Source organism: Strongylocentrotus purpuratus, unplaced genomic scaffold, assembly GCF_000002235.5.
Source record: "Strongylocentrotus purpuratus isolate Spur 01 unplaced genomic scaffold, Spur_5.0 spur5_scaffold_14, whole genome shotgun sequence".
Lineage (NCBI taxonomy): Eukaryota > Metazoa > Echinodermata > Echinoidea > Camarodonta > Strongylocentrotidae > Strongylocentrotus > Strongylocentrotus purpuratus.
In genome coordinates this window covers 20446658-20471520 of record NW_022145599.1, presented here as the reverse complement: position 1 = coordinate 20471520, position 24863 = coordinate 20446658, and the positions used below count along the sequence as shown (strand labels likewise).

General features: G+C 38.2%; 1 protein-coding gene across 1 annotated transcript; it reads left to right on the top strand.

Moving 5' to 3' along the window:
• Positions 1 to 17075: 17075 nt before the first annotated feature.
• LOC115923531 lies at positions 17076 to 19429 on the top strand. The gene is made up of 2 exons (XM_030984428.1): positions 17076 to 18655; positions 18924 to 19429. The coding sequence occupies exons 1-2, from the start codon at positions 17607 to 17609 to the stop codon at positions 19027 to 19029; spliced, it is 1155 nt and encodes a 384-aa protein (XP_030840288.1). The 5' UTR covers positions 17076 to 17606; the 3' UTR covers positions 19030 to 19429.
• Positions 19430 to 24863: the final 5434 nt, after the last annotated feature.

The following is a 24863-nucleotide window of genomic DNA, read 5'->3' as shown; positions in this document are numbered from 1 at the left end:
ACCATTTAAATCATCGAGTACCAAATACCTAAGCAAAATTCGAACCAGATGCATTTAATGGTAAGCTTAAAGACAATGATTCATGACATTTGTAAATTGTCGTGAGTTTATCGTCTATATAGACGTATTGCAAAAGATAACCAGGATAATAAGGATCAGAATGATACCTTTACTACTAGGCCTACTTCTACATGACTATACTATACTACTGCCATTGTAGAATATGCTGATAAAACACATGATAATAATGATATGATCAACAATTATGACTAGACTTTAATTCGTCACTTTAACGAATTAGGTGATACGTATGCTATTTTTGTATCATGAAAGTGTGCCGATGATGATTTATTTGTTTTAAATGACGATGACAATGATTAAAAGTGGTAAAGCGCCCCCTTCAGGTATTCGATAGACAATTGTTATATGATTAATTTACTAAACAAGCTCAAACTTTCGCCTGATTGCAGAGCCTACCAATTATTGAACTGATATTTCGACGCACTACATACGCAACATAATGAACAAGTCTAGACTGGAATGTAGTATCATTCACCTCCCATAGGCATAAGACGCATATTAAGCAAACAATCTAATGACGTCATCAAAATGAATAAATATTGGTAATAATCTTGTGAAGAATTGTCTCAGCTACAACGTATCAAAATTTAGAAGAAAATTGATCAATATTTGCAGAGATACAATCATTTTCTGTAAATATGTTGACATCATAATATGCAAATTCGTATTTTGACTTCCAAGGCCATTATGATGACGTTAAAATGTACTCAATGGCCAAATGAGAAATTAAATCATATCTCCGACTCATATAATCAAAATAAAAGAACAATCGGGGGTCTAGGTGCATCCCAAAGAGCCTAATGGCATTACACGCAAAAACGCGCGTGCATAATTTTCGAAATTCTTCAAATGGCCTAGAACATACTCTGTTTTGATTAAAAAGTGAATTTGAGCATTTTAAAATTCAGACGCGCGCGGATTTTGATGAGATGTTATGTCGAACCTTGACCTGAAGTTCATGTGTTTTAAATATGGTTCAGTTTTGATAACTCGTTATGAAGATAAGATTTAAAGTTGATTTCCACAAAATAGCGCCTGGATGACGTCACGATGATTTTGAGTTACTGAAAAGTGTCACAATTCTAAGTTATGCTAATATTAATCATCATGGCAAGTTTCATGATAATGGCTTTATTCATTCATGAGATATCCTGCGAACAAATTAATGGCAGAATAATGAATGGGAATAATAATAACTTGAATTTGACAATTTAGGTTATGCGTATGTTAATGTTTTAAATAATGAAGAATGTATTTTCACGATTTCATATTATCTTCTAAAATGCTCTTCCTATTAAAGGTAAAAACCAGCATTGGAAACGCCCCAATTTCAAAAAATGAAAGGGAAGCTCTTATTACCAATTATGTGAAAGAATATGTTTTGACTAATGATGATAACATGATGATAACAATTTTGCCGGGAAACCGCCTACTAATTGATATCTTTTGTAAATTAGTTTATCTACATGGTCTGTGAGAGATAAACGCACGTGTCGCGCCCGTGTGCGTATAGTCCCATATACATCTTTCTGTGTACAGTGCTTGTAACTTTACGAAGACTGAGCCAAATTTCTTATCATTTTGATGATTCCAAAACCTTGCAGTACACACCAATACTTATATGCTAGATGATCAATCTTTTCTGATCGATTCCACAACGTTTCTTTCACAATGCAATCGCATGACCATAACTGGCCTTTACCTTTAAGGTCTATCCGTATGAAAAGTTTCAACTGTGTAGTATATTGACCATTATGGATCTATGGAAGATAGATTGAGACGAGATATGACAATTGACCCCATACAATAAGCAGTTACACCTTTGACCCTAATTGACATAACGAAGAATGCATTTTCACAATTTCATCTTCTTCCAAGAAATGCTCTACCCGTCATGTTTACCTAGATTGTGCTGCGCATAGATTCAATCGGATTATTTTGGGCTATTACAAGAAGTGGGTTATTGATGTGGACAAATGCTCATGTACCCTTTAAGCTCATATAATGTATTTTATTACCAGAGGGAAAAAAAATTGGTCAGTCACTCAATAGTGTCTGACAGTAAAGTATAGAAAGTAAAGGGGTTTCCTTGTTTAATTTGAATACTAGAAAACTGCTAACGTTTATATTTCATAAATAGGACAAACGTGACATATGCATAATTCCTACAATGTTCTACAAAATTTGCGAATTTAACTTTCGATTGAAAATTTCGACATGATTCTATCATCTGATCCAAAAAAAAAAGACACAACTTTTATAGCCCATAGTCTCAGCTATAACATACCACAATTTGGGAGAACATAAAGCACGAATAAGCTAGATAGTGCTCAAAGATTAATGTCATGTAGATCCATGATTTGAACTATTAAAATTGGCACCTTCCACAGGCTTAACACGCAAATTAAGAAAATCTGTCAAGTCACCTTAAATTGCAATTTTCACTATGATGATGTCATCAAAATGAAAAAATAATGTGTAGTTAACTTGTAGACAATTGCCTCAACTACAAGATATCAACATTAAGAAGAGAACCAATCAATATTTACAGAGATACAATCAATTTTCCATAAATATGCTGACGTCATAATATGCAAATTCGTATTTTGAGTTCCAAGGTCAATATGATGATGACACGATATACTTAATGGCCAAATGAGACATGGAATCACATCTCCGACTCATACTCTATCCGAATATGAAAAAAAAAATGGGGGTTCCCGTCCATCCCAAAGAGTCATAAGGGTTTTGTGTAGGCATGTTGTTGCCCATATATGCTATGTATTACATGAGCACGCGCGCACGGACGTTTATCTTGAACGGACGCTCATTTCCTTATTAATGGTCATAAAGAAATAAACATGGTATCAAATTGTTCGGGAAAACATGAGGAATACTGTGTCCAAAAAAAATTCAGGATGAATTATTTTGCGTTCGGCCGTGACAAACGAAACATAAGGTGATCTGTATTATATACAGCCCATCTGATAATACATTTATAATGCGCTTCATACAATGTTTCTAAACGCAAGAGAAAGAATAAAGGATAAGGATGTGGGAGGAAAAAGGAGTTACCTAGAAGTCATTTCGAATATACTGAAATAAATTTTCATCTATCACTGTACGTCCCATATGATGTACACTGAACACTCATTCCATGTCGTGGGAAGTTTTTAAAAAAAAGTAGAGCAGCAAGCCACTTTCCCCAATACGCGCATACCTCCTAGTTAATTTCAAACAGCTCATCAATATGTAAGACCTGAAATGACCTCAATGCAAGCAAGCAAATGCATCTTACTAGGTAAACCATCTGCAAGTAAAGCATTACAGGGGCGTCGCCAAAGGGGGGGGGGAGAGAAAAGGGGGGGGAAGAGAGTGCAAGGGAAAGAAAAGAAAAAAGAAAAGAAAAAGAAAAGAAAGGAAAAGAAAGAAAAGAAAGGAAAAGAGGACACTTTTTTTTTGGGGGGGGGGGTCAGCTTTTTTAGGTCAGCCATGGGAATTTTTTTTTTTTTTTAACATATTGCTCCGTTTAGTCTCATTTCACAACGCCCCCTATCGTCAGAGCATGGTCAGAGTCAGCAGCCTAACATGTTAGCCTATGGACGTTTTTTTTAAAAAATCGTTAAAAATTCATTTTTTGTTTAAACGAAAAGCACATCCACCCCGACGTACGTTATCACTTGGATCGTTGGAGCCCTCATGTCTCATTGACTTTTGAAAGTTCACCCACCGTAATATTTTTCAAAATAGGTTGCAAGCTCGTCATTGCCTATAATACACTTGTGAAACACAGTCTAACTTTGGACTCAGTTTGCCAAGCGATTTGAAGATTATAGGTCGAGCACACGAAACATAAAAAGCATGAATTATCATAGATCACTTCTGCCTATTTCATTATGTCCATTTCATCCAACCCCCCACCATAATTTTTCAATTTAGTAAAAGCAAACATTTAGCCGAGGTAAGCAAAAACATGAATATTCATGACACACCATGGACTATTCGGTTATTAACAGAGGGGTGCAATCGGTCATCACGTCAAACTCCCCTAATTGCCACCAAGTATTTCATATAATTATAAAGTTTGGTATGTTTCTTTTACTCACTCATGAATTATTAAATATCAATGATGGTTTAAAGAAATGTAAAAGAAATTTTAGTTGATATTTATTAACAAAGTAATTTATATTTAGCAAAGCAATCTCACATACAAAATACTATCAAGTGTCGTCTGCTACGCCGATTGTCGCCTGCTTCGTTAAAGGCACATATTTATCGTTTGGACTGTAAGGTTTACCAGGGAGATTTGTATTTTCCTGCACTACAGCGTAAAGCAGGAAAATGTTGTATATGCGGATCATTTTAATGATTACGTAATGGAAGTGGCGAGGCGGTATGGTTTGAATAACTTAGGCAGGTGAAAGTTATTGTATTGAGAAGGAAAGGAATGTTCAGAAAGGCATCGAGAGGGAAGTGGGCGTGGTAGCCATTCTAGCTTTGCACCTACATCAGTACGAGAATACACCCGACGGCGCGGTGGCCTGTACTTATAGCGCGGGAACACATCACACCCAATGGCATACACCCGGTACCCTGCAACACAGTGAAACATTCTAAGAAATTAAAAAATTATCTACAAAATGGACCTCTTGAATCATCTGAGAAGTAACTTACCCTATTCTGATTACTTCAATGAATGTCAAGATAACAATGGCTGCTTTTCCATCCAAAAATAAAACAATTTCTCGATAATTTCACAAAATATATTTGCCGCCGCATTCAATATGACGTCATTGACAGCTGATTGGCTAGTTTGGTAGTGACGTCGAACGAGCTATGTTTGTGTTGCAGTGATCGAGCGAGCGAAAATGAGACAATCGGAGCAATATGTAAATAACATTTTTTAAAAAATCCTAAGGGGGGGGGGGGGGGGGGGGTTAAGGGGGTTTAGGGGGGTTTACACACAGACAAATACCAAAGGGGGGTTAACCCCCCCCCCCCCTCTGTGTACGCGCCTGATATCAATGCAGAAGTTTGAAGTCGGTGAGATGTATATTGTCGGTCGGCCGACAATTTTGTTTTCCCTACGAATTGTGACTTTGTATCCGCTTTGACGACTTCGAGAGTGACTACAACTAACCTACTATGTTACATGCTTACATAGAAAGAATACATGTTTATGCTGTTGAACGTCTAACGTGTTTGTGCACAATTTCAGGGCGAATTCGATAAGAGATGGCTACTTCCAGCTCGGAGATTAGGAAAGGGAAGGAAGAACTACGACATGGAATATTGTCGTACAAACCAGGCGAGGCTGTACCTTGTGAGGATAAACGAGTGATGTTTCCTGATAAGCTTGTCATCGGTATGATATATCCGTACGGACATGCGCCCGACACAATCCTTGCTCTGAGACGTGCTCTTCATGGAGATGTAGAGCCAATTAAGATTGCCGATAAACGTCAAACATCTACTGATGATCAGGAGGAATATCTGACTGGTTCTATATCTGCCGTCATGAAAGATCGCTTTGGTTCGTATATAAAGACACTGTAATGTTGATTGAATTGTGATTGTTGTACTTCAAATGAAACTGCACCTCCAATCATAAAATCCGTATGTTTTGTTGGTAATATGATGAATGATATGCCCAAGGTCTGTCTTTGTTATTATCAAACCAACATAATGCCCGTTGACCCTAAATAAACCAACACTGCGAAGAACATATAGACACTGTAAACATTCAGGGTAGAGCAAAACAAATATTTAATTGTCTCTTTTGGTGTTCTTTATCGTTTTTAAAGCGTACTTCAAAATGAGGGATATTAGGTCCAGGCCTATTAAAAAGGATGGCGGTTTTGCAAAACCACGAGATTATCCAAACTGGGCTTGAAATTACCTTCAAGTTAAAATAATACTACGCTGAATTATATATCTTATATTCTCTATGATTATGTTAAAGGTAATACAAAGTTTTGGTACTGGGTCATGAATTTGGAAACATATGCGATCCTACCATATTCAGTGATGGTTATCGCAGTTGAAATCGAGTTTGAAGTTCTGAAATTTTAGATTTTTTAAAAAAAAGCTTTTTTGCCTTTATTCAGATCTTCATACTTATACAAAATGATGAATAGGAACACAATTGTTCTTACAGTATAAACATACATATAGTACATTGTCTCATACATTGTAAACACAGACATATTTAAAAAATATTTTCCATTTGTATCCAAACTAATGAAGTACACATTCAAAACAAGTGTACAGAATGTGCTCCAATTCCTTTAAAAAGGAAAAAGTGACAGTAATACTTGGATACAACATTTACAAAGGAACATTTTTTACAACATAATAAGCAAATCAATTAGTTCAATATAAATTAATCAATCTGAACAAAGATTTTCTCATATAAACAAAAAGTATAAGGTGAAGGTGCTGCTTCATAATCCATGATACAAAAAATTGTTATATTTACATATAATGATATGGTGCATTTTTCATTATAACTATATAAGGGTCTTGTATCAGTGGAGGTCTTTAACTATACCGTTATTTTAAAAAAATAAAAAAATAAAATATAACAAACAAGCAAACACGATAGCAGATAAGTGTCCGAATCGATGAGAAAGTGAGGGAGTGAACAGGAAACAGGAATTACAATATATATACAATCAGTTCCCCTGCCTTAAGGGGTAACATTTTCCCATTTTTGATAATGTATTGGCAGTTTGTCCTTTAATTTTGCTTTTTCACGTTCAACTTTTTTTGAGTTCTCTACAGCCTTACATATTTCTTTACTAGTTGGGAACTTTCCTTTTTTACGATTACTGTAAATCATATATTTGACCAAAATCAATACATGATTTAACAATATATTATCTTTCATATTTTTTCTGAAACCAAGCAACACATCAATCCATTGCATATTAAGAAACTGAAACATCTTTAAACTGTTTCCCATCTCATTCCATATTCTGGACCCTTCAGAACATTCAAAGAAGATATGACGATAGGTTTCTACTTCTTTTCTACAAAAGGAACATAAATTTGACTGTGTTAATCCAAAAAGATACAATTTATCATTACAAAATATGATGTTATGTAAAAGTTTATACTGAAATTCCCTTAACTTCCCATCTAGAGTGGAAAATCTGGGGATTGAGAAACATGTTGTAGTTTCCGACTTATCTAGATTTAAAGCTATTACCTCTGGATGTTTAAAAGCAAATGCATCTTGTATTATAGCAATAAAAATGTTATAGAGCATTTTGGAAGAGACAGACTCAAAAGAATACACTGTTTTGTTAATGATAAAGTTAATGTTGGAAAGATCAACAGTGTCATTTAGAGTATCATCTCTCCCTCTGCAAATTCTCTTAGTCTTCCAGGCAGCTGGCAATTTGGTGTATAGATCATTAAGAAAAAACAGATCGTCTACATGAAGACCTTTCCTTATGAAATAGTCCCCTGATCTCATATCACCTTCTGCGTCCGTCAAATGTTTAACTTGAAAAATGTTCACATGAAATAATTTTGCATTAGAAGGAATTATCCTACCTTCAATAAAAGTATTGTTAAAGATAATTTGATTTTCATTATGTGTTTCTTTTACCATATATTCCTTCTCCTTTAGATAATTCCAGATCTTTAAAAAATCCAAGTATATATTGGGTGCCTTAATATTGATTGTTTTGGGATTATAATTGCAAAGAAATATTAACTTTCCTCCTACCGTTCTGAATATACATTCAAAAAATTGTTTCCATTTCATGTCATTATTTTCACCAAGTAGTTTCTTAATCCACACTACACGCTGTGCATAGATCATGTACTTGAAATTCAACATTTTCAAACCCCCTTTATCATAGTTCAAATATAAAATATTCCTTTTTTATCTTATCATGTCCATTCCATATAAAATTAAAACATATCGTTTCAACTTCCTTGAAAACACTTGGTGGTACCGAAATTATAGAAGACACATATAGTAATTTAGAGATTGCAAAAACTTTAACCAATTGAATTTTCCCAAAAAGTGTTAAATCCCGTTGCTTCCACCACCCTAACAATCTTTTTATTTTGCTCAGTATTTCCTTATAATTCATTTCTTCTTTAACATTGATATCCAAAGAAAAGTATATTCCAAGAACTTTTACCAGAGAAACCATCTTACCCAATGTTATACCGGTCAAATTTTCATTACTGTGACCAGAAGAACCAAGCTTCATAATTTGTGTTTTGTCCCTATTAATTTTTAATCCAGATACCTGAGAGAAGGAATCTAATAATTTTTCTAAGATTTTCATGTCTTCTGTGTCTTTCAAAAAAATTGAACAGTCGTCCGCATACATTACTATCTTCGTCTGTATATTGCCTATCAAAATACCTTTTAATTTTTGTTCATTGCGAATAGCCACTGCTAATGTTTCTATGATTAACAAAAATAAATATGGACTTAAGGGATCTCCTTGTCTTACTCCCCTGCCTATTTCAAAATAGCCTGTGGAAAAGCCCCCATTCATGACACAGCCAACTACATTTTTGTACAAAACTTCTATCCATCTACAAAAATATGGGCCGAAACCATTTTTTTCAGTAAGAAATTCATATATGAGTGTGAGACAGTGTCAAAAGCTTTCTCGAAATCAACTGTTACTAGAAAACCCTGTACCTTGTATACCTGTGTGTAAAATATGACATCGTCAATAATTCTCACCGCTTCTCCTATATTCCTACCAGGCAAAAATCCAACTTGATCTACATGTATCACCTCTTCCAATACATTTTTTTATTTTTTCCGCCAACACTTTAGACAAAAGTTTATAATCCACATTAAGGAGGGTAATTGGTCTGTTATTGCGAATATATAAAGGGTTTTTATCTTCTTTTTTTATTACCGTTATTACACCCTGTTTCTGTGTGGTGGACAATTCACCCTTCTCAAAGGAGGCATTGAAGGAGTCCAAAACAAGCTTCCCTATATCAGGCCAAAAAATGCGATCAAATTCCACTGACAAACCATCATTCCCGGGCGATTTGTTTAAAGACTTTTTATTTAACATTGAAGTACATTCCCCAAATGTAATTTTCTCATCACACGACTTCTTACTAGCTTCACTTATATTTAAGTGAGACATATTAAAAAAGAGATCATCTGTCCTATCCATCTTTTCATTTTCTGAGTATACTTTATGAAAAAAATGTTTAACTTCTTTTAAAATTTGTTTTGGATCAGATGTTTCTTCATTCCTACCATCTAATTGTAATTTGTCTATAAATGTTTTTTTCTGATTGGATGCCAACAGTTGTTTAAAATAATTTTCATTGATTTCACTTTCTTCAAACCATTTTGCTAACTTTTAACCCGACTACTTTTTGATCATATAACACTTTGAGTTCCTTTCTCTTTGACTCTAAATTTTGTAAGGTATCATTATCTGGAGAAATAACCAATGAAAGTTCAAGCATCTGAATATCTCTCTGTATTTTGCGTAGGTTTTCCTTCGTTTCTTGTGCCCTACCTTTGGAATATTTCTTTGTTTTTTCATGAACTTTCATTTTAACGAAATCCCACAGGACTCTGGCGTCTGTAATATCTTTTTTCCCCTGATCTACGACAGATTTAATTTCTGCTCTCATATATTGAACATATTCTACATCTAAACACAGACTATTATTGAACTTCCAGTAAGATGGACCTATATTCTTAAAAAAAATTATCACCCAAAGGCAAGCCTAGATGAATGGCAGAGTGATCAGGAGCTATGGAGGGTATTATATTACACTCGGCAATTTGTTTCTCCAGTTCGTTTGAAACTATCCAATAGTCTAACCTACTTTGAATTAAAGGGGTATTTTGTCTGTAAGTAAATTGAATCGTGTCTATAGGTTTCTTTCCCTCCATATATCCAGCATATCAAACCTTCCAAGGAAATCCTCGAATTCTAAATTAAACTTGTGACCTCTAATACTCCCTTTACTTGAAATATCAAATTCAAAATTCCGAATCATATTAAAGTCGCCACCGATTATCATAAGGGATTTGTTTAAATTGAATTTATTTAAGCGAACACTTCAATTATTTAAAAAATCTATTTGTTCCTGCTTTTTTTCTCGAACTGGAAAATAAACATTACAAATAATGTATCTTATGTTTTGTACCTCAATTTCTAAAATAATGTACCTCCCGTCTGAATTACACTCACTTCTCAATACCTTCAACTTCAGTTTTTGTGAAATCAGAATACAAACTCCTCGACTGTGGTTGCTCCCGTGACTACAAAAACACTCCCCACTCCATTCCCTCTCCCATCGATCCTCAACATCGTTTGTACTAAAAGTTTCCTGAAAAAATTATATCTCCTTTCTGTCTACTCCACTTTACTATAGCGTTCCTTTTGGTAACGTCTCTAAGACCCTTAACATTCAATGAAACAAAATTCAACAGCTCGTTCTTCCTATCCATCATGCATTATTACATTTCCTAATATACATGTATATACGATCAATACCTCATTTGTCCTTAGATCATTAAATTGAACTTTAAATATCGACAAGTGTACCAATGATAGCATTTTTGCACCTTTCACCTTAACATAAAAAGACACAACACTAATACAAAGACAAAACATCACAACACACACACACAAACAAAAACTAACCAAAAACACACAAAGACGTGGACGCATCATAGCGCACCGAAAGGAACCGAGGGCCCGTCGCAAGAAGCTAAACCCCCTTTTCCGGACCATTTTAAGTAACTTTTTGTTAACTTGCTGTACTCCATCCCCCTACTCTTTAAAGTCCATATCACTTCTAACATATTCTCTCCATATATTTAGGTTCTAATAAATTATATTCAATGGGTATCTTATAAGTATCCATAAACAAAACAAGTCGTATGGACAATAACAGCTTTCTTGTGAAAAAAAGGAAAAAAAAAAAAAGAAAGAAAAAAAAAAGAAAAAAAGAAAAAGAGGACGACTGCTAATAAAAGTCTTCTTCTGAAATATGGAGACCTTTACCACAACAATTACTTTTTAAAAATAATTTCACAGTCATACAATTCTCTATAGTACAACTTTTTTAAGTACGTAGAAATTGGAAAATTAACAATAACACGCATTTCAATTGAAAGCGCAATGAACCATATTCAAGACAATATCATATGAAAAAATTTGGACACCATTCATTTCTTTATGACCACGTTTTGATCCATTTCATTCAGAAGTATGAAAATAAATCATTAGTTTGACCTAAATACATACTTATTTCCTCTAAATAAACATTATAAGAATTGGTCATAAATTAGGTATGAAATGAAATCTTTCCAAACTGTCTCATTTCCAAACTGATTCATTTCACCTGTCTCTTTTCATCTTAAGCAACGAGAGTCGTAATATATTCAATGTAAACGATTTTCAAAAACATTTCAAATACTGTACAATTTATGTACTTTTACATGAGGTTAAAATCAATGAGTTTACATCTTGAACTAATTGAACTCATATTGTATATTAAAACCAGAGAGTGTTCAGACAAGCATTATTGACATAATCTCTTTAAAGTTCACTTGTATATTTTTCAAGTGGCATCAGTTCGTACATAACTATCCCCACAAGAGAGCGAGAAAAAAAAATAAAAATAAAAATAAAAAATAAACTCCTAGTACAGTTCAGACCGAACTTTCAACACAGTCTTGACGACCTAAATTCATCACCACAGTCCTTATCGGTATCTTGGTAGGCATACCATAATAACTTGAAGCGTTGGAATAGCACAGTGAGTCATTCATTGATTTCCCTTCGTTATTGAACTGTGCGGTATAAAATTATAAATCTCAAAGAGCTCGTTTACAACTCATTTTGGCAAAGGCGGCATCAGTTTATGTCCGTTGATATACGCGTTTCATCCAATCACAGCACGCCATGGCGAATTAAAGTTGCCCTTTTCCCTGCATTCCAACTGCAAACTTGTTCCGATCAGCTTGATACGCGTAGATTTGTTTTCATTTTTCCTCATTTGGTACGCCTGTTGCTCCAACATAAATCTCTTTCTTTTGAGAGGTGCAGGTAGGTCCGTTACTAAACGGGTAGCAGGTCTGGCAGCAGCTTGACCTTCAAGGGTCACTGGACGCATTCTTGCTCTTTGTTGATATGCATTCAACACCGAATCTCTGTCCATCATAGCTAGAAACCGGACAATGATTGGATCATGACCAGTTTGACCACGCCCGGCATTCCGCTCATTCCCCTGCGTTACTATGCGTCGTGGCAGTCGATGGCTTTTGCAAAGAAGATTTTCTCAACCTCCTCCTTTGAGAATCCCAGTTCTTCAATAACGTTTCTCACAACTTGAACTACCTTTTCATCCTTCTTTTTCTCAACTCCGTATATAAGCAAGTTCATCTTGCGATCATGCAGCTCAAGAGCCATTAACTTTTGTGTCAGATCCGTTTCCAAATTCTCATTCTTTTTCCGCAATTTAGGCAGAGCGTCATTTTCAATATCGGTAAGCCTGGCTGAGGAATCAGCTACTGCTGCCTGCAAATCAGTCATGTTAGCGCGTATTTCAGCTATTTCCTTGTGGATTGATGTTACATTTGCATTCAGTAAGTCGAGCTTCTCAATAATTTTGTCGGTGATTTTAAACGAATTCAGAGTGACTCACCATGTCTGTCACTGGGGGCGCCATATTGTCTTTCTCCCCAGCACTGGGCTGCGTGTAGTCAGTGGGCTCGCGGAGAGACGTAGACCGAAGAAAGGCTCCTTCCGCGACCGTCTCACCGGGAGGTTCAGCCGACGTGGCGCTGGTTAAACTTGAAGCCTTCGTAGTTGCTGAAACAGTTTGGGTTAAACCACTTCTAGTTTTCCTGTCACGTAATAGATATGGTCCCTTGTTTGCCTTACTCCTTTCCTGTCTCTTGCTCATAGTAATCTTATAGGATGGAGCACAATATTATACCTCTGATCCGGGAAAAAAGGGGGAAAATTAGCAGACTCTAACTACGGAACCTCTCGTCCTCTTCATGCGTTCTGATCAATGATAATAAACTCTTTATGTTGTATAGCTCCCTCTCAAGGTTAAGATATTTATTAAGCTTTAAAACAATGTTTCTTGACTAAAATCGACCGATTAGCTATTCCCATTCGGAAATTATATATCACAATTACATATTCTTAGAATTTCATGGTCGCAGCTACCATTGTACGGCCGTAGTCGCTTTTCGAAATTTATCTCAATTTACCGGGAGCACCGGTACATTTTTATATTCAATTTTTCTCGAAAGTAGAAGTGTTTTAGGGGCTAAATTTTCTAGTGCTAATACATCCACAGGGATATCCAAATATATCAACATTGTAAAGAATCACTATCCACCCAATTTTCAATATTCCCAAAACTTTGTATTACCTTTAATATAGACGACTGTTTGTGGCACAGCAAGCGTGATCATTTGTTCTTCATGCACCCGAATCCCTTTGGTTTTGCACGGGGTGCTTACGAGCTCTATCTATAGGTCCCTTTCTCCATTCCGATTTCTTTAAAAACTTCGTAGGCATAATCTCTGGCGTCCAATCGAGGTCACCTTACCCTTCTTTCTCCCAAATTTCTCATTCGTTACCATCCAGGTGCCATTTTGGCTTTTCAGGCCGTATTTGAAGCCTTTCTTTCGGCCTATCCATCTCCACAGACTCCAAACAAATTGCTCTGGATAGACCGAATGAGGCTTTTTCGTGTGCCATGTAAAAATACGGGCTCTTTAACTCATAGCCTGGCATGAGGCTGCTTGCACGCTATTGTTACTCTGCTTCTTGCATGCTAGCACGCATTCGTAATAGCAGTTATTGTTCATGCCCATTGGACTGTGCCTAGCGTTTCGCACGCGCTATTGTTAGTACCAACGCGTTAATCCGATTATCTCGTTATAAATCTGGCACTTGGGGGATTAGCCCTGTGGCAGGATAAGAGTTAAAGTACAGGTCCAACTTACTTTCAGTAGAGGAAGAAAAATCTGACAAACCAATTAAAAACAGTTTGAGCAAAATCGAATAACTAATAAGAAATTTATGAATTTTTGAAAGGGTAGGTAAAACTATGAAACAATGAAAATCAATACACAAATTGCCAATTTGGTTATCAGTTAGTAACGTCATGCCCTCACTATTTATCAATCGTTTTATTTAGTTTAATCCCATTAATTTATCTTTTTATCCCCCAAACCTTTATTCCCCCATACCTTTGCCCAGGTTATATGATTTGTATCATATTGCATGCTTGACATTTCACAAAATCTTTTATAAACTTTGAAGAATTGATACTAATTTTCTGAATATTGGATATTCATAATTATTGATTTTTATGTAAATAGTTTATCAAAATTCACATTTTTCATGATTTAACTGGAACAAATTACTATTTACTAGTGCATCCACACAAAAACATATTTCTATCAATCTAACTTGGATGCTGGTGTGAAGAAATAAGATTCTTAGGGGAAAATTTATATTATCGATAAAAATAAAATAGTTAGTGGATAGTGAGGACATGACGTCACAGACTGATGAGTGAGTCTCCAACTTGTCTTGTGCTTTTAATTGTTCCACAGTTTTATATACTTTTTCAAAAATTCATAACTTTCCTATTAGTTATCCGATTTTGCTCAAACTTTTTTTGATCGGTTTGTCTGATTTTTCTGCTTCGATCTATTGAAAGTGAGTTGTTTTTGGAGTGGACTTGTACTTTAATGCATGTCTATCGTTTTAATACGATTGCAGTTCTAGTAACCATTATATTATTATTTGTCCCCCTTGTTTGTGTGTATGTTTTTTTATTTTTTAGATAAAGCATTTTGTGTAGGATTTCCTACCTGTAAGCAGGGAGAGTGTAAGAGATGGAGATACCGTCCACGAGGCCCATTAGAAGTCATCCATGGCACCGCGCGTATATTGTTTCCCCTACCGTAACCCCCTCCGAGACCGCATTAGCACTGAGCCTCCCTTTCCACCCACAGCCCAGCCCAGCGAGCACGTCGGCTTAGGTGTTGCCGGCCCGTTAAGTGGTGATGAATTGACAACTGTTAACACTCATCCAACAAATGCGGAAACATGTAACAAAATTTCATTTATAGTTCTCTCGGGAGATAAACCTTTGGACTACCTTCCGTTTTTATCTACAAATGTCGGAAATTTTCGGAAAATGGCAATAATTAGATGAGAAAATTACGATGATGAAAACCTTAAACTTGCTGATTGATTGATTGATTTCGCTGGTTCAAATGGTTATGTCTTCAGTAGAGTTATCCGAGCACGAACAAGACATTTGATAACCACTAGAAAGTTGCACTGGTCATATGCTGTGGATTCTTACAATTTTTTTTTTTTTATAGCTATGCAGTGCCACGGATTACTGCTAAGCTTTTTTTAAACGACCGAGTGAATAGAGAACTTATGGAAGCAAACGGCGTTGCGTAATATTCCGTAATGTTTAAAATGCCAGCGGGATCATTTGTTTTGATAAGGGCAGCTGTTGATGGATTTGATGGCTGGAGAGGGTTACATTTCTTGTTGTTAATACCCCCTAATTCACATACACGGATTTTTTTACGAGTCCTTAAGGCCCGGTCACACAGATGGGACGCATGGGGAACACACGGCCAGCGCATTGGAAATTTGCAATTTTGGCCAGTGCGTTGTCGTGCGCCCAACTTTTGTCGAAGCTACAGCGAGCTGACACCAAATGCATAGCATGTCGCTAGCGCGCTGAGCGCATACAGGGCGCATACAGTGCGCATACAGACCGTACACAGAGCGCACATGATAACAACTTCCACGAATGCACAGCGTGGTGCTAGCGCGCTGGACAAATGGTCCACGCATGCACCGCGTTCTACGACGTACGGCCAGCGCATTGGAAATCGCAAAAGGCCGTGTGCCTAACTTTTGTCATAATTTTGAAAAGCTAGCGAGCTGTGCGTATACAGGGCGTGTGCTCCGCGTATGTATGGCGCTGGTCTAGCGCGCTCCACGCATGTCTGGCGTGCCTTTGGCGTGTACATTCACGCGTCGAGCTCCGCGCACACTTTTAAGCATGCTCCAAAAATCCCGACGCACACAGCGAATGACGACGAATGCATAGCGTGGGTCCAGCGCGCTCGACGAACGAGTAACGAATGATGACGCACGCCTAGCGAACGACAACGCACTGGCTCAAATTGCTAATTTCCAATGCGCTGGCTGTGAGTCCCCCATGCGTCCCCTCTGTATGACCGGGCCTTTAAAGATCGCCAACTCGTAGTCAATCGCAATCATCCGTATAAATAACTCGCTGGTATCCGCAAATAACTCATCACAACTCGCAACAACTCGCAGAAACTCTTAAGGATCCGTGAAGGAGAGGCAAATTTTTTGACATGTCATTGATTGATTTTTCTGTAAGTAACTTGTAAATAGCTTGTAACGATCCGTAAGTATCGTAAACTGTTCGCAACAACACGTTACCATCCGTAAACTGCTTGCAAGAATCCGTAAATGACTCGTAACAATTTTGTTAAAGATTTGTTTCGGTTCGTTTACGATTTGTTCACGGATTATTTACGGATTATTACGAGTGCTTACGTGTTGTTTACGATTTCATTCGGGTCTTGGTACGAAGGCTTTACGGATTGTTACGAGTTATTGTGAGCACTTTAAGTGTACTTATGAGTACTTTACGAATAGATATGTATACGTTACGTATTGTTTACATCTGGGGGGGAAAGGTATAAAAGCTGCAGGTTTTTGAAGAAATCATTTTCAGTTGCTTTTTTTTGTTAAAAATCGTAAGGACTTGCAAATACTCGAAACTAACTCGGAACTATTCGTAAGAACACGTAAACATGTCGTTACTAACACGTAATACCCCCTCACATACACAGATTTTTCTTACGAGTCCTTACGGATCACCAACTCATAGTCAATCGCAAGCATCCGTAAATTACTCGTAGACACCCTTATGGCACAGTCACACGGCCACTTACGGTAGCTGCGGATGCTTACGGATAAAAGTCCGTAAGCATCCGCAAGGATCCGTATCATCCGTAAGCATCCGTATCCATCCGTAATTCAATCCGCAGGATCCGCAGACATACGCAGATCCGCAGCGGAATTTTGAAAATCTCAAAATTTTGCTGCGGATGAAATATACGTAAGCATCCGCAGAATATACGTTATCCATATGTAAAATACGTAACTCATACGTAAGATACGTAAACTCATCCGCAGGATACGTTAGATACGTAACTGATCCGCACACTTTGTCGGGTGTGCGGATGCCTGCGGATACATAGGGGTACGTAAACACTATTACGTAGTAGTTACGTATGTTTAACGTATTTTTGACATATATATTGCGGATCTTACGATAGGACTTGCGGTAATTGCGTATGCTTGCGGATGGGATACGAATATTACGGATGGGATACGGATGTTACGGATTGGATATGTATGTTACGGTTGAGATACGGATAATATGCGGAATTTTTACCTATGTCTTCTTTCATTTCGGCGGATGTCGCCCATGCCAAATGGTCTTCACTTGGGTATGCAACCCTGGATGCTGCCAGCATCCTCATCATTGTCAGTTCTTCAACTGTAGACTTTCACAGGTCACTCAAGATGGAGAGAGAACGCCGCCTTGTGTTGCTGGATTGTTTGATGGCCATCCAACACAATCAGATGCAGATGAAGATCCTGATGGCCAAGATGCAAGCCAACCTTGAAAGGAGAAAAGAGAGGATGTGTTGGGTTCGTCACTGGATCACATTGCGACCACACCAGGGTGCCTTTGGTAACCTGATGCACCTGCTACGCAATGAGGATGTTCAGGGCTTCCGCAACTTCACCCGCATCACACCTGCCATGTTTGCCGAAATGGTCACCCGCCTCACTCCTCGCTTACAGAAGTATGATACCTGGTACAGGAAGGCCCTTCCAGTAGGCTTAAAGGTCGCCATCACCATGCGCTACCTTGCCAGTGGGGACTCCTACCACAGCCTGATGTACCTATTCTATGTACACCACTACACCATCTCACTCTTGGTGTTGGACGTGTGTCAGGCCATCTACGCTGAGTATGGCGAGGAGACCATCAGCAACCCATCTACTCCAGAGGGGTGGAAGGGCATTGCCCAGACCTTCTCCGACCGGTGGAACTTCCACCATTGCCTGGGAGCCTTAGATGGCAAGCACATCCGCATCAAGGCACCCGCGAACTGTGGCTCCCAGTTCTACAACTATAAGGGGTACAACTCGATTGTACTCCTTGCCCTGGTTGATGGCAACTACAAGTTCCGGTGGGTGGAGGTGGGAGCAGGTGGTGCGAGTTCTGATGCCCAGATTTGGAACACGTGCAGTCTGAAAGAGGCAATTGACGATGAGAACATTGGAATACCACCAGATGAGCCACTGCCTCATGACGATCGAGACATCCCTTATTTCGTGATTGCTGACGCTGCATTTGCACTACGCACCACCCTGATGAAGCCTTTTGGTGCCAAGCCACTGACCATGGAGGAGAGGATATTTAACTATAGACTTTCCAGAGCCAGGAGATGTGTTTAGAATGCCTTTGGCATTCTTGCAAACAGATTCCGGTGTCTTCTGAGTGCTATGGCACAGGTGCCTTCCACAGTGGAGACCATCGTCCTCGCCTGCCTGTGCATCCACAACCTCCTGAGAGACCAGGCATCCGCTGAGCAGAATGGCATGATGGACAGAGAGGACGACCAGCACAACATCATCCCGGGTGCATGGAGAGTCCCTCTTCTTCTACCTTTTGAGCCTCTTCCTCTGCCTGGGGAGGCTGTTGTGGCTGCTCACTCACTGGAGGATTCTTCCTGGTTTTTCTGCTACTTCTTCTGCCAGACATGATGCACACGAAAGTCCAAAAAGATGGAGAAGAAACTGTTGAATAACTGGAACTAGATCTCAGACTTGATGAAATGCGACTGAAGCAAGCTCCGATCCACGTGGGTTTATATGCGGATGGTGCGGACGCCAGAGGAAGCCGACATGCGCAGACACGAGCGTAACTTATCCGTATCGTCCGTAAGTCATCCGTAAAATCCGTAAGTCATCCGTAAGTCGTCAGTAACATGTGTCAGCGGGTTGGCAGCGGATGGGTTCATCCGCAGGTTTTACCCGTAACATCCGTAATTCATACGTAACATCCGTAACTAATCCGTATCGTCCGCAGAATATAGGTAACTTTTGCTCAAATTTCCGTATTGGGGTTAAAAATTACGCATTTTCATTATCCAAATATACGCAGGCATCCGCAGGTCCGTAACATGGCCGTGTGACTGTAGCATAATGTTCCGTGAAAGGAGAGGAATTTTTTTTGACATGTCAAAAATGTTCTTACGATTGTCCACGGATTAATTTGTCCGTACATAGCTCGTAAATAGCTCGTAACAATCCGTAACCATCCGTAAAATGAGATTTTTGTAACAATTCGTTACGGTTAGTTTACGATTTGTTTACAGATTATTTACGGATTATTGCGCGCAGGTTACGTATGGTTACGTGTGCTTACGTGTTGTTTACGATTTTATTCGGGTCTTTTTACGATGGCTTTACGGATTGATACGGGTTTTTACCAGAATTTTATGTGTAGTTACAAGTAATTTACGAATAGATACGTATACTTTACGTATGCTCACGAACTGTTTATGATTTGGGGAAAGGTATAAAGCTGCAAATTCAAACACTTCATCTTCAGTTGTTATTTTTTGGCTAAAAATCGTAAGGACTCGTAAATACTCGTAACCTACTCGTAACTATTCGTAACAACACGTAAACAGATCGTAACTAACACGTTAGTTGCTTCATGACAACTCGTAGCAAATTGTGAACTGTTGCCGTGAATACATCGTAATAACTTGTAATAATCCGTAATAAACCGCAAACAGCTCGTAATAACTCTTAAACCGGTCGTAAAAGTGGCCAAATAGTAAGGATCCGTGAAAGATCCGAGAATTTGTGCAATCCGTAAGGACTCGTAAGAAAAATCTGTGTATGTGAAGGGGGTATTAGTGGTAACCCGACACATGCTCCGCCGACGATTGCTCCGCCGACATTTACTCCGCAAAACGCGACAATTGCTCCGCGACATGTGCTCCGCGACATTTGCTCCGACGTCAAATGCTCCGCCGACAGTTGCTCCGCCGACAGTTGCTCCGCCGACAATTGCTCCGCCGACAGATGCTCCGCCGACAATTGCTCCGCCGACAATTGCTCCGCCGACAATTGCTCCACCGTCAATTGCTCCGCAAAACGCGACAATTGCTCCGCCGACATTTGCTCCGCCGACATTTGCTCCGCCTGAAGCGACACTTGCTCCGCCGACATTTGCTCCGCCGACAATTGCTCCGCCGACAATTGCTCCGCCTGAAGCGACAATTGCTCCGCCGACATTTGCTCCGCCGACATTTGCTCCACCGACATTTGCTCCACCGACATTTGCTCCGCCGACAATTGCTCCGCCGACAATTGCTCCGCCTGAAGCGACAATTGCTCCGCCGACATTTGCTCCACCGACTTTTGCTCCACCGACATTTGCTCCGCCGACAATTGCTCCGCCGACAATATTTTCTTTACACCTATTTTTTTTCGTTTCTTTTTTTCTTCTTCATTTTCTGAATGCATTTCTTGAAATAATGTAGATGAAATGAAATGAATGAATGTTGATGAAGTGGGAGGAAAAAAGGAGTTACCTAAAAGTCATTTCGAATATACTGAAATAACTTTCCATCTATCACTGTACGTCCCATATAATGTATACTAAACACTCATTACATGTCGTGGGAAGTTTAAAAAAAAAAGTAGAGCAGCAAGCCACATTCCCCAATACGCGCATACCTCCTAGTTAATTTCAAGTAGCTCATCAATATGTAATACCTGAATTTACCTCGATCAATGCATCTTACTAGGTAAAGCATTATACAATGTACTAGGTCATTATGGAAGTTTAGAAAATAAGGGCACTTATATACGTAAGGAAGAGAACCCATTCAGACGGGAAAATGAGATGGCAGCCTTTCTGCTTATTCACATTTATACAAATCATTTTGTTGCAGTTTGATGTTAGTTCTTCATGATAAGCCAATTGCTCTTCTTCCGGTGGCTTCGTGAGTCCCTTAAATTATTCAGTGAAAACAAAGTACTCGAATGAAACGGAGTGTTTTACACACTAACATATATATATATATATTAAAGCTACATACACTTAACTAAAGGAAAGAAACCTTTAGAAAATGGACTGGATATTATTGAAAATATTATTCTAAACAAGAATGTACTACATGATTGTATTACTTTACGTTTCAATTTCACGAGAGAAATAGAACTCGAGAGGGGGAGCAGAGAAGAAGTGATGGAAATGAAAGAAGACTAATAGCATAAGAGGAAAGAAAAGAGCAAAGAAGACAAGAAAACGGTGTAAACAGGAAAAGGAGGAGCATGGGAGAGAGAGAAAGAGAGAGAGAGAGAGAGATAGCCTTGAGCTTTGGATCAGCTAATGAGTAATACATGAAACAGATTTTGAGCGGAGTAATTATCTTTCGCCGGAGAACTTGCGTAAGGAGCTATAACTTTATTTTTTTATTTTTTTAAATCAAACATTATGGGGAATAGCAAAAAACGGTTGTCTCCTTTGCTCTTTTCTTTCCTCTCAAGTTATTAGTCGCCTTTCATTGAGGTAATTTCAGGTCTTACATATTGATGAGCTGTTTGAAATTAACTAGGAGGTATGCGCGTATTGGGGAATGTGACTTGCTGCTCTACTTAAAAAAAAAAAAACTTCCCATGACATGTAATGAGTGTTTAGTGTACATTATGTGGGACGTACAGTGATAGATGGAAAGTTATTTCAGTATATTCGAAATGACTTTTAGGCAACTGCTTTTTCCTCCCACATCATCAACATTCATTCATTTCATTTCATTTACATAATTTCATGAAATGCATTCAGAAAATGAAGAAAAAAAAAAGAAACAAAAACAACCCGTGAAAAAAAAATATTGTCGGCGAAGCATTTGTCGTAGTACTAGTAGCATTTGTATTTAATGGGACACTTTTTGGGCGGAGCAAATGTCGACGGAGCAATTGTCGGCGGAGCAATTGTCGGCGGAGCAAATGTCGTCGGAGCAATTGTCGGCGGAGCAAATGTCACCGGAGCAATTGTCGCTTCAGGCGGAGCAATTGTCGGCGGAGCAATTGTCGGCGGAGCAAATGTCGGCGGAGCAAATGTCGGCGGAGCAAATGTCGGCGGAGCAAGTGTCGCTTCAGGCGGAGCAAATGTCGGCGGAGCAAATGTCGGCGGAGCAATTGTCGCGTTTTGCGGAGCAATTGACGGCGGAGCAATTGTCGGCGGAGCAATTGTCGGCGGAGCAATTGTCGGCGGAGCATCTGTCGGCGGAGCAACTGTCGGCGGAGCAACTGTCGGCGGAGCACCTGTCGGCGGAGCACCTGTCGGCGGAGCATTTGACGTCGGAGCAAATGTCGCGTTTTGCGGAGTAAATGTCGGCGGAGCAATCGTCGGCGGAGCATGTGTCATGGAACCGGTATTAGTTGCTCGTAGTTATCTGTGACAACTCTTAACAAATCGTGGAATTCTCCCGTAAAGCATTGTCGAATCGTAAGAACCCGTGAAAGATCCGTGAATTTGTGCGATCCGTAAGGACTCGTAAGAAAAATTTGTGTATGTGAAGGGGGTATAAGCCAAGTCAATCCTGAATATATTTCCCTCGGGATATTCTTTCGAGACGGTATCTCCATCTCTTACACTCTCCCTGCTATAGGTTTCTTTAATTTGTGATGATCCAACCACTTCGTAATTTCGTTTAGTGTATTTTTCATTTGATTGGCTAATCCATGTTTGTAAGAAATATCTTATTGCATGTATTTATAAAAGTGGTGAATAAATTAAATTTAATTCAATTAAAAACAAGCACTTCTCAAAGACATGTTTAATATCATGAAGCTCAAACATCTTTATTTTTTGTTGCTATTTTGGTTGTTTCTACTTTTTGTTTCGGAATTGTACCATTGTACCCACTGCGATTCTTACAAAATTGTACATGACTTTCATGTACTTTGATACACGCGTACATAGATCCGTAGATTCATCGTTATTTTGGCTCCATCTTGTTATGATTCAAACTTCTCAAACCAATGTATGATTCTCTTCATTAAACACATTAGCTCACTGTTTTGTTATCACAACAAAATTGTTCTGGTTTTCTAAAATTGTGTTGCACAAGCAGTTACTTCATTGGTGTTATTCAAGCATATTGCATCCAATTAGTACCACACAAGTTTATATTTTCTTTCCCCATATGTAGGCTAAAAAAAAACATGTTCATAGTTCCTCAGAGGCAAAACAGTGCAAACTGTATCAAACACATTCTCTATTACAGGCAAATGGCTCGAATTCGAAGACGCTGCACAAGACCTTACTAGGAAGGTTGGATGTATGGTGCTGTTAGTAAAGTAAGTATTACATGTTCTTTGCCGATATTTACATATATATATATATTGTAACTGGAAACAAATATTTAACCTCTTTATCGCAATTTTTTAAAATGTAAATCTCTAAATACATATAAAGGTTTGAATTTAAAAGGTTTTCTGCAAACCCGGTTTATAAGAAACAAGTGTTGATTAGATGCTGCTTGTAAGTATCGGCTTGTATGGTGATGTAGATATACAGTAGGCGTGCACCATGTGTGAGAGAGAGAGAGAGAGAGGAAGGATTGAGGATTGAGCACTCCTGACGAAGGATAGTCAACCTGTTCGAAACGTCGAGCCACTACCTGTAAGCATGTTTCTGACTCGTACAAATTCCTTTTTTTTTCTTTAGCCCGAGGGATTTCCCGTTTTTTCCTAATCTTATCGAGAAGATAAAGAAGATCACAGGTAAGTTTGATCCTAATCCATTGTGGTATGTAGGACAGTAATTTAAACTAAAGACATGGGAATGCATGTTTTTAATACATTTTTTTTTTATATAAACAATACTTTGTTGATACCTTGTTTAATTCTACGAGTGGAGCTTTTGTATATTGAAAGTTTGCAAATTTGTGTGTACGTATTTTGAATTTTTTGGGTGTTATTTGCAGTGCTATTGAATTGGTAGGTATCTAACGATAATGACACTTGTATAAGAATGAAATGTATCCGTTATATAAACTATTCCATGAAACCTACGATAAAGAAATATTATTCATGTCATATTATCTTCACTTTCTACTAGTAATATAACCTTGAAATCAAGCACTTTTTAAAGTTTTTAGTATCAATGTTTATTAAGTCATATATTTCACACTTTATTACACATCATTAATTCCTAACACGTTGATATCGTGGACTCTTACACGCTCTACGTCCGTTCATGTTGTAAATTAAATGCCGGTTCCTTCCTTCGTGAAGTGCATGTTAATACTTATACCTCATTTCTTTATGCTGAGGCCTTTATTATATATTAGGCCTATGAAATTACACTATTTTTTCTCTTTTATGTAATGTCCATAAGCATCAACTCGATCGAAATATTTGGACAATTTTAATTTTTTGTTATTACATTGTGTGTACATGCACATATCATGTCGGTCCTCGGTTTGTAATATATTTGACACATGCATGATGTGTATTATATACCTTTCCCACACAAATTCTAATCCGCCTCCTTGTTCACATGGTCGATTTTATTACAATAACCAGGGAGTTGGAATGTCCATTCCAACT

Excerpts from the sequence above, each read along its gene's own strand:
- LOC115923531 (XM_030984428.1), top strand. The coding sequence starts at position 17,607 with ATGTCTTCTTTCATTTCGGCGGATGTCGCCCATGCCAAATGGTCTTCA. Across the intron at positions 18,656-18,923 it reads AGGATATTTAACTATAGACT|GTTGTGGCTGCTCACTCACT; the intron begins TTCCAGAGCCAG and ends CCTGGGGAGGCT.